This window comes from Phytophthora parasitica, assembly GCF_000247585.1.
Source record: "Phytophthora parasitica INRA-310 unplaced genomic scaffold supercont2.69, whole genome shotgun sequence".
NCBI classification, from domain to species: Eukaryota; Oomycota; class Peronosporomycetes; order Peronosporales; family Peronosporaceae; genus Phytophthora; species Phytophthora nicotianae.
In genome coordinates this window covers 129,386-139,777 of record NW_008649055.1, presented here as the reverse complement: position 1 = coordinate 139,777, position 10,392 = coordinate 129,386, and the positions used below count along the sequence as shown (strand labels likewise).

The 10,392-nt window shown below is 51.2% G+C and overlaps 3 protein-coding genes across 3 annotated transcripts in view; 2 read left to right on the top strand and 1 right to left on the bottom strand.

The window, feature by feature from the left end:
• Positions 1-2,880, top strand: part of PPTG_17595 (hypothetical protein) — a 3,559-nt gene extending 679 nt beyond the window's left edge. The window contains exon 2 of the mRNA XM_008915260.1: positions 1,260-2,880. Coding sequence (XP_008913508.1) covers positions 1,260-2,819 — 1,560 coding nt within the window. The 3' untranslated portion in view covers positions 2,820-2,880. The remainder of the gene's footprint in view (positions 1-1,259) is intronic.
• PPTG_17594 (hypothetical protein) lies at positions 2,829-6,265 on the bottom strand. The gene has a single exon (XM_008915259.1). The coding sequence runs from the start codon at positions 6,103-6,105 to the stop codon at positions 2,950-2,952; it is 3,156 nt and encodes a 1,051-aa protein (XP_008913507.1). The 5' UTR covers positions 6,106-6,265; the 3' UTR covers positions 2,829-2,949.
• A 727-nt stretch (positions 6,266-6,992) lies between these two features.
• On the top strand, positions 6,993-10,118 carry PPTG_17593 (hypothetical protein; the record flags this gene model as incomplete). Its single annotated transcript, XM_008915258.1, has 1 exon — positions 6,993-10,118. The coding sequence occupies one exon, from the start codon at positions 6,993-6,995 to the stop codon at positions 10,116-10,118; it is 3,126 nt and encodes a 1,041-aa protein (XP_008913506.1).
• Between the last annotated feature and the right edge of the window lie 274 nt (positions 10,119-10,392).

Below are 10,392 nucleotides of genomic sequence, written 5' to 3'. Positions count from 1 at the left end.
TAATTTTTCCGAAGTTTAAAATAAAACGTGTGCCAAAGTGAAGCTGGTTTGCCGAAGCTTGCGTTGAAAATGGCACACGGTGTGGTGGTGGTAGTTGGGGAGGGTCACCCTGATAGACCTTATTCTTTTCATGATCTTGTTGCCCTTCAACTGTGCAGATCAATTCAGGGCGACAGACGAACTTTTCATACGTCACCCAAGCAGGGAACGCGAATTAGCCGTACAGCCAGGATTACGGATACCGTATCCGGGATACGTGTACCGACAATTCGTCCAAAACGGAAAGTATTAATAAAGACTTTCAATGCTCACGTGATATCTGGCAGCGCAGCAGCGGTAGCATGGAATACTATAAGTGTTTGTACTCGCCGAGGAACATCCATACGCGTACTAAGGATCATCTGCTGGCCTGAATAAGCGCGGCATGATTTCACAGAATGTTATTGCCTGAATAAAGCTAATAAATCTGCGCTGCGATAGCATTAACATCTTGAAAAGATACTCTGTCTCGCGACAGTCGAACTTCGCGCACTGCGACAAACCTCAACTTGCAAAGATAAGCCCTATTCGCTCATGCGTTTTGACGCTCTTCTGGTAGGGTGATCTTGGTGATCTTCGTGCAGATGTTTAAATCTCGCTAGGAACATGCTAGTCACCGAGGTAGTGCTCTAACTCAATGCAACGCGTTGTGGTTCCGGCTTCCTCGTTACGAAAGAGCGAGGCAACTAGTATCCTCCTCGAGACCAGTTGAAATTCAAGTTGACATGTGCATTGCAACTTGGACTTGGACCAACGTGGACAGCTCTGCCTTGAACACACGCTAAGATTTGCTGGTAACCCATTTTGTGTTGCTGCTATTGGCCAATCTGTATGTGACGCCGGAGAACCCCGAAGAAACAACCCCGACAACTCCAACGGTCCGTTTCGCATCCGATCATTTGCAAATTTGCCACTTCAGACTCAGTACAAGTGGTGGACGCACTACCAGTGAAGAATTTATCAAATACAGTGTGTAGCCATTTCCAGCTTCACTTCAACATGTCAAGAAGTTCGCTATGCTCGACGCGAAAGTCTCCGCAGCACGAAGCCGCTCCCCTGCTGCCCAAGGCAGATGCAATGCTGCCAAAAGAGGGCAATCCGCTCTACTTGTATCTACTCACGCTCTGCTCCACCATCGGTGGCTTCCTCTTCGGCTACGACACGGTACGTCTGCTCTGTCCTTCTTTCCTCGAATTCATCTAACGTCACGTGTATTGCAGGGTGTAATTTCCGGTGCGCTGGTACTACTGAGAAGTCCCGAAGTGTTCGATCTCACGAATCTTCAGAGTGAGAGTGTAGTCTCTGCTGCAGTTGGCGGTGCTATCGTCGGCGCAGCCTTGAGTAGTTGTGGTAACGACGTGTTCGGCCGACGTCGTGTGATTCTCATGTCCTCCGCCATGTTCACCACTGGGTCGGTGCTGATGGCATCTGCTAATTCATTCGGAGAACTTCTCGTCGGGCGTCTCGTTGTTGGAATAGCAATTGGATTCGCGTCTATGACTGTACCGCTTTACATCGCTGAAGTATCACCACCGGATATCCGCGGCCAGCTCGTGTCGCTGAATAACGCGTGCGTCACTGGTGGGCAGTTTTTTGCTTGTGTTCTAGATGCGATACTGGCCGATGTCGATCAAGGTTGGCGCTACATGCTCGGGTTGGCTGCTATCCCTGCGTTTCTCCAGTTCCTTGGATTCCTGGCTCTACCAGAGACTCCACGCTACCTCATGAGTAAAGGACGCAAGGAAGAAGCTTGGGATTCGCTCGTTAAAGTTCGAGGAACAATGGACGTCTCAATGGAATTCAGCCATGTAGAGGACGAGGTGGAACGCGACCGTTATGAAGACAGCAACGTGTGGGAGGAATTGAAGTCGCCTGCAGTCATTCGTGCTCTGGTTCTGGGATGTTTCATCCAAGCTTTAGCCCAGCTATGCGGTATCAACACTGTCATGTACTATGGGGCTACTATCATCCAAATGGCTGGATTCACCAACCCCACCACCGCCATTTGGCTCTCTGCGCTCGTATCTTTCAGCAACTTCATCTTCACCTTCGTCGGGATCTACCTCGTAGACCGAGCTGGTCGTAGACTACTTACACTCGGTAGTTTGGCTGGCGTATTCTTCTCTTTGGTCGCTCTTGGAGGGAGTTTCTACGCTGCAGAACTGCAGTCAACGGAGGTGACGGGTATCGGTGAATGTTCCGGAATCGCAACGTGCTTCGACTGCGTGGCCAACGTTGCGTGTGGATTCTGTTCCGAGGGATCTCCCGATCCGATATTCGCATTATCCAACCCCACGAATGCCAACTTGTGTATGCCTGGCAATACTGCATCAACCATGCAGGGATCATGTGCTACTTCCAACTGGTCCTTCCAGGCTTGTCCGACAGATAGTCGAGCCCCTGGCTGGGCCATCTTCGTTGCTCTCTTCGTCTATTTGGCTTTCTTCGCTAGCGGAATGGGCTGTATGCCTTGGACTATCAACGCTGAGATCTACCCACTCCGAGTTCGAAGTTTTGCGTTGAGTATGGCGACGTCCGTGTGTTGGATCACCAACTTGTTGGTGTCGTTCACTTTCTTGTCGATTGTAGACGAACTCTCGGTATATGGCGCTTTTTGGCTGTACGCATCGATCGCCTTGTTTGGATTCGCGTACTTGTGGAAGGAACTCCCAGAGACGAAAGGCTTGGAACTCGAAGAAATCCAACAAATCTTTGAACGTCGTGAACAGCGGACAAGCTCAGTATTCTCGACTATCAGCAGCATACAAACGAATGAGTAGACAAGTGGCTCTTCGCAGTGAAACAATAGTGCATTGATAATATAAAGTACTTGACTGAGAATGTTACGTGAGTTCTCTTCCACACGGAAAAACCATAACGACATCAAAGCACGTACTATGGGTGGTGAGATTAGGCACCAGGAACTGCTTCAAGCAAGTTGGGGTCTTCCACGAGCATCTTGAGGGTCTTGGCCATGCGAGCTGCCTCCGATCCATCAACGTAACGATGGTCGATGGTCGTGGTTAGCGTCAACATCGGACGCACTTGAACTTTACCGTCCACAACAACAGCCTTGTCCATAATCGACCCGATAGTCACGAGCATCGGCACTTGAGAGTACGGTGTGATAGGAGAGAAGGCCATATCCAGCCCCATCATACCAACCGACGTCACCATACAGGCTCCAAACATGTACGGCTCCACTCCCACCACTGGGATACGGAAGCCACACGCACTACCAAGCCAACCGAAGAAATTAACCATCGGACGGAGAACCCAAGTGGGCAATACACTCATAATCTTGTTCCGGTCTTCCTGTCCCTTGTCTTCCCCACTGCGGATTTTTGTAGCGTCTCCACGAACGTGATCGACGACTTCTTGCAACGTCATTTTGTCGACTTTCGGTAGTCGACACACACCGAGGTCTTTACCAGCACCCACTGCAACCAAGCAAGAGATGTCCACTGTAGGTGCAGGGTAATAGTTACCGAAGACCAAGTGGCCATTCACTGACGGAGCCTTGCTCAGAGCTTCACCGATAGCACGTAGTACAATGTGCGTGATAGTGAGGTGGCAGTTGGAGTCCTTGCGCCGATCTGCGATGTACTGGTTCGTCTTGGTCATGTCCAGTTGAAGACTACCCAGAATCATACCGCTGTCTGGAGGTCCAAACGTCGAGATCATCATTTTTCTTCGAGGTGACATGCGACTGGGACCAAGATGGAGTTTCAGGGCGAAGAACAGGATCAAGGAGATCACAGCTACAAAGTGCACAGCAGTCGGCAGAGGCACGGTCTTCAGTGCCAAGACTGCACCTCCGAATTGAATCCCGTACATGGCAACATCGCTCACGGTATTCTTGCCCGATTTCGAGAGATCCATCACACCTGACTCCACAGCGTTCGCCTTGCTCTCTTGTTGCTTCGTCATAGAAGAAGAATGGTCCTCAGGTGCATTGGACTGCGTCGATGACTTACTTGACACCTGAGACGCAGTAGCAACTGTCGTTGGAGTACCGTTACTCTGGCTGACTCCGTTCTTGACTACAGAGCTGCCAAGCTTAGCTGAGCCCAATGACGCCGACCGCTTCTTGGGTCGGGGAAGCTCAAACAATGTGTTGGTCAGTTTCCCTTGAGCTGCGATCTGGTCGAGGTCGCGTCTCGCCTTGATCACTTCACCCATCCGAGAGATGACGAATGGCTGGTCTGCTGCTGCCTTTCCAGCGATACGTGCTGGGATGTTGCCCTTGAGATCAGTCTTGACCATCGTAGTCACTTCAGCGCCATCGTATGCTGCATTGGGGACGATCTTCGTACAGCCAAGATGCAGATCACCACGGACAACCTTGGGTTCTTTGAGTGGGCACAACTCGTGATCTTCGATACTCTGCACCACCACAATAATCGTCCCACCAGGCAACACACGCCAGTGTGCAAGGTTACAGAAATCTCGACCAGCGACCACGAACATGGACTTGTATTCGAGATAGTCGATATTGGTCTGAGCGTTCAAAGACTTCAAGTTCATGCCGAGCGCAAGTTGAGGATCGACGAGCTTTCGCTTGGCGGCATCAACCACTTGTTCCCAAATGGCACGTGGATGATACGGTAAGTAACCCACGCCTTTAGCCGCAGTCAGTGAGCCATCCACTTTGGTGTAGGCTTTGACGCCGTCCTTGTCTCCGATGAAGTTCCAGGACGCTTCGTCGTTCATCTCAGCTTCCATACGCGCCACAGCCTTCTCAATAATTTCACTATACTCCTCTGGAACGGCAGGGAATCCCTCCTCTGGAACAACACTGGGGCGACGACTAAACGAAGACTCACCGTGATCGTCTTGGTCATGGACATCTGCCGGCTGCGATTGCATCGAGTAAACTTCTTCCTCGTCTTCCACACAATCCGTAATGGAGATACCGAATGATGTGGTGTTAGTGACACATTCATATTGTCGAGAACTCTCGTCCTCATCCAGAGCTTTACGTAACCCATCGACCACAAACGCTTGTTTGATGAACATCTTGGCCTGGAGACCAGCAGGGATCCCTGCCTTCAAGTCCACCTTGGTGATATACGTGGCGTTCACACCTGTGTAGTCTTCGTTAGGTTTGAGCAAGAATCCAGCCATGATCGCTCTGGCACGAACGATCTGAGGCTCCTGGTTCTTCACGAAGCTGTCGTCTTCAGCATAAGTGGCCACGACGACGATCGATCCGTCTCGAAGGACACGCCAGTGGGTCAAATTGACAAAATCTCGAGCTGCAGCAGGGAAGACTGCCTTGTAGGTCAAATGATCTACCCACATGTGGTCATTGAAGACATGGACACGCTGGGTGGCAAGCAGTTGAGGGTCGTACTTGGGTCGTTTCGAAAGTTCCAGTATCAAATGCAGCACTTTGTGAGGGTGATGAGCAATAAAACCCACACCCTTAAAGGTTCCGGTCTTGGACGTACGACGCACATAAGCCTTAACGCCTCGCTGCTCCGTCTGAAACTTCCAGCCATCCGCATCGTCTTGTGCTTGAGCCACAAACTCGGCTAACAACTCTTCCATCCTATCTCGGTGTTCGTCAGGGATGGCCACCTCTGGGACGTCCAAGAGTTCCGTGATCGACGCATCCACAAGAGTGGACTGAGACGAGGAGGACAAAGGCAGGAGAACGTTACTACTGGACGCGTTGGACGTGAGTTGTCGACTGGAACTGGCGGTCTGCACCATAGTGGAGGCCTGTGTGAGTGCTTGGATCCAGTCCTCTGTGCGACTAGGCAAAGTAGCGGCCAGATCGTAGACCTTGGAGGTCTTTGGGTGCGAGATGCGGAAACTGTAGAGCTTCTTGTCTTTGGTGGCGCGGATGTGGCAGCCTGTGAGCACCACGATTCCTTTGGGCACCGAGTCGCCGTCGCGTTTGTAGTAGTAGAGTACGGTGCCCTCGAGCGAGAAGAAGCGTGGGCGCCAGGACCGACCCAGACCCGTCTTCTTGTACAAATGGCCAGCCTTTTGCAGGAACGACGAGCCGTTGGCCATGGGAGACGCTGATGGCGGAGGAGATTGCGGCGTGTTGTGCATCGTTGCGATTCGCGAGCCTTTGGCTCTGTGGGCTTGGCGGCGACTTGCGGACTGGTCGCTGCTGGACGAACGCCATTGTTCGCTTGTCAGTGACACAGAAGATCAGGTTGTGACCCATAGTGAAAGCAAGTATAGAAGTCCCGTCTACACGCTGAGTGGGTGACCTCGCGTCGCCAGTTTCAAGCGGGATGAGCACACGTCAAACTCCGAGTTTGAAAGTCGCACACGCTGCAAGGGCTGAAATCTCTTGAGCTGGCCACTCTGCAGCTTGTACTACAAGTTGTAGAGGTTCCCCATGGTAAAGAGAAGATCATTATTGTTGGAATAGATGCTGGTAGCGTGAGAAAGAAACGAGAGCTTCGACGTGGGCCAACATCGACTTGAAAAGGTCTGATCTAGCCATGCCAACGCCTGCTCTCATATTGTCGAACTGCTCTCGGGTCGCAAGGGGCTGATACTATCGAAGCACTTTCTTCCAATAGTTTGCATGTACTGGAAGCCAAAAGCGTTCTTGTAAGGCTGTCAGCACTTTGCTTCACTTTTCCTGCATTCGTTACACTGTACGAATTTGTAGTTGATCCGGATTCTTGCACTTCTATCCGAAGTCGCACAGGTAGCTACCCCCGTGCGATCAAACTGTTGCGGTGTCCAAGCTCAAAGAGCAGCGTTATTAATGAGCAACGCTTACAGCTTCTCAGATCGATCAGATAGTCTTTGTCTGTCGCCCCACAGCATTGTCCTCCGTGGGCAAATGGAAGGCAACGGGTGCCAACACCCTCACTTCAACCACCCACTTGGTGTTTGTATCCAATCATCCTCTTCTCTAATTGGCCAATAATCACATCACCCTCAGCTTCAATCTCCATCATTCCCCTGATCCAAGTCCGATGCGCGTCTTCTACCGCCTTGGCGCGCTCTGCAGCAGGTCCCCCGTGCTCATGGCGCTCTCTGCGCTCGTCTGCAGCGCCGTACTGTGCCTCGGTCTGCTCAACATGCAGCTACAGACGGATCCGCAGGGGCTCTGGGTGCCTCCGAACAGTGTCGCGGCTCGGGAACAAACGCGCTTCGATGAGCTTTTCGGACCTTTTTTCCGCATCCAGCAGCTCATTTTCTACGTTGAGAGTGACACAAATGCCGACTCGGACTCCGATTTGGTCCCTGCGACGTGTGACGCCAACCACGATTTGGTCCAGCGGCGTTTCCTGTTGCAGATGGCCAACGTGCAGAGCCAAATCACAAACGCCGTCGTCTACAGCCAAGATGAGGCCAATGTGACGCTCACACTGGAGGATTTCTGCTACCGACCCATTAAAGGAAAAGGGTGTTTGATCACCAGTCCATTCCAGTACTGGCTGACCAATTCCACTTTGCTTCAACATGACCCGGACATTAAGCTCACAACAGCCTGTCAGACCACAGATCCGGTACTCAAGGAGCATTCACCGTGCATGGATCAAAATGGTGTACCAGTTATGAGGAACGTGGTCTTTGGAGGGTTATCGAGGGATGAGTGTCACCAGAACCCAGACCCGTGTGGAGAAGCTACGCCTCGAGCCAAGGCTTTGATGGTCACTTTTTTGCTGAATAATAACCCAGAGAACGAGACGTACACACGATACGCTGAATTATGGGAGAAAGAAGTGTTTCTTAAGATTGCGGAACATGCAGCCGAGTCGTTGAAGCCGTCCAAAGGAAATACTAGTGATGAGTTTATCTGGGACAGAGTGGAAGATCAGGAGCTAGCAGATGTTGGTGTCGATGGTATGAGACTCACGTACATGGCGCAACGGTCGGTTGCGGACTCTTTGGTGGTGCAAACAAACCAGAACGCGTTCATTGTGGCCGTGAGCTATCTGGTCATGTTCTTCTACGTCTCAGCATCGCTGGGCAAGTTTTCCGACCCGGTACGATCACGTTTTGGCCTTGGGTTGACAGGTATTTTGATAGTTCTGCTGTCTTTGGGTGCTGCTATGGGTGTAAGCTGTGCGCTACTGCAGATGGAGGTGACGATGATCACGTTGGAAGTTGTTCCGTTCTTGGTCCTTGCCATTGGTGTGGATAATATGTTTATTTTAACCAACGAATTTGACAGACTGGCAGCATTGCGTGGCCTTGCAACGCTGGATACAAGGCGAAACACACGTGATCGGGCCGAAGACGAGTTGTTGATGTTGAAGCAAGTTATGGGAGAAACTATGGTCAATGTGGGTCCGTCGATTGTTGTAGCAGCTGTGGCTGAATCGTTGGCCTTCTTGGTGGGCGCGCTAACCCGCATCCCGGCGCTTACGAGCTTCTGTGTTGTCGCTGCGTTGGCTGTCGCCGCTAACTTCATGCTTCAGATGACATGGTTCGCCTCGGCACTCGTGCTGGATGCACGTCGCGTGCGTGCTCGTCGGTATGATTTGTTCCCGTGGATCAAGCAGAAAGTGATATTTACGCCGCCAATGAGGGGTAAGAGAAGAGTTGAGTCGAAGGATCACTACCAGTACGACTTACTTGTGGACGATAGTGATGCGGACGAGGGGAATTTGGCGCGTCCAAGTAGCGCTGGCGTTGTTCAGCGGTTCGTGGAGAAGAAGTACATCCCGTTCCTGTTACGCCGATCCACGAAAGTTCTGGTGCTTGTGACTGCTCTTTCAGTACTGACACTCAGCGCTTTCGGCTCGTCAGAGTTGCCGCTAGGACTCGAGCAAGAACTTGCTGTGCCTACGGATTTTTACCTCCACGAATACTTCAAGAAGCAGACTGCACTGGGTGAGGCTGGACCTCCAGCTTATGTTGTTCTGGACAGCAATGTGGACTATACAGATGCGGACTTGCAGCGAGATGTGAATGTACTGTTAGATGAGCTTTCTGGGCTTCGCCAGTACATTGATCTCCCTGTTTACTCGTGGCTACATACGTTCAATCAGTGGCGACAAATGCGATTCTTCCTTCAAGACAAGATCGATCAGGGACAGTGTGATTGTCCTGTACAGCCAATGGATCCATTCGCGTACGAGCTGGCAAACATCGGGATTGAAGAGCGAGAGGATGTTTTCATGGCCCCCGAGTACGGATATGGAGCTCTGATGACGGCGAATGTGACTCCCAATGCGCTGTTTTATCCACTAGTGAAGAACTTCACTGGCATCTCAATTGACTCGACTTGTTGTCAGCACTTTGGACTGTGTGGTGCGCAGTATGAAGGCGACATTATCTTCAGTGAACCAAACGTTGGTGGCGACGGCAAAATGTCCATCATTGGCTCTCGGATGCGGTTCCAGCTGAATGCTCTTCGCAACCAGTCGATGTTTGTGAACTCGTATTACTATCTGCACGACGTGACAAATCAATGGAGTTCTGGTCGAGCTGCAACTGCATTCCCCTACGCTCTTGTCTTCGTGTTCGAAGAACAGTACACTTACATCCAGGGCGTGGCGTTGCAGAGTGTGCTACTGGCACTGGCTGTTGTGTTTGGAGCAGTGTTCGTGCTCATGGACGGAAGCTTGCGATTGACTACCGTGGTTACTCTGTGTGTGTTATCGATGGCTTTCTCCCAATTGGGCTTCCTTTTCGTCTGGAATCTACTTGCTGGACCGGGTGCTGAGACGTCTATCAACGCTGTATCGGTAGTGAACCTGCTTGCGTGTATCGGACTTGGAGTTGAGTTCTGCGTGCACATGGCTCACCAGTTTTCTTTCTCGAGGAGGCATCATCTTGGAACAACTGGCAACGACCACACTCGCTACGCTCTGACCAGTGTTGGTGCGTCAGTTTTCTCAGGTATCACACTCACCAAGTTCTGCGGCATTGGAGTGCTAGCGTTTGCACCGTCCATGCTGTTCCGCGTGTATTTCTTCCGGATGTACTTTGGCATTGTCGTGCTGGGTTGCTTCCACGGTCTTGTATTGCTACCGGTTCTTCTTAGTATAATTGGTCAGCCTCAGAAGTACCCGAATGATCTCAGCTCATTCCTGCTCTCAGAAGAACGCGATGACGAGCTCGAGGACGAACTTAGTGCATTCAAGTAGTGGTTCTAACCGATCTCTATGGTCTTTTAAAGAGAATTTGCATTATTATCAAAGTAATGCATTGGATCGTCGAACGGCTAGGAATGAAGTTACTTCACGTTTTGAGCTGGACGCTGCCGCGGTTTGGGCGGGCCAATGTGACCGTACCCAACTCATGTCGCCAAAGCTTCGAATACTCGAGATATTTAAGAAAATTCGCATCGTTTCTCAAGTCCGCTTCTGGTCCCCGACCTTGGAGTCCCAACCTCTTGTAAACCATGTCGGGGTTGTCTCC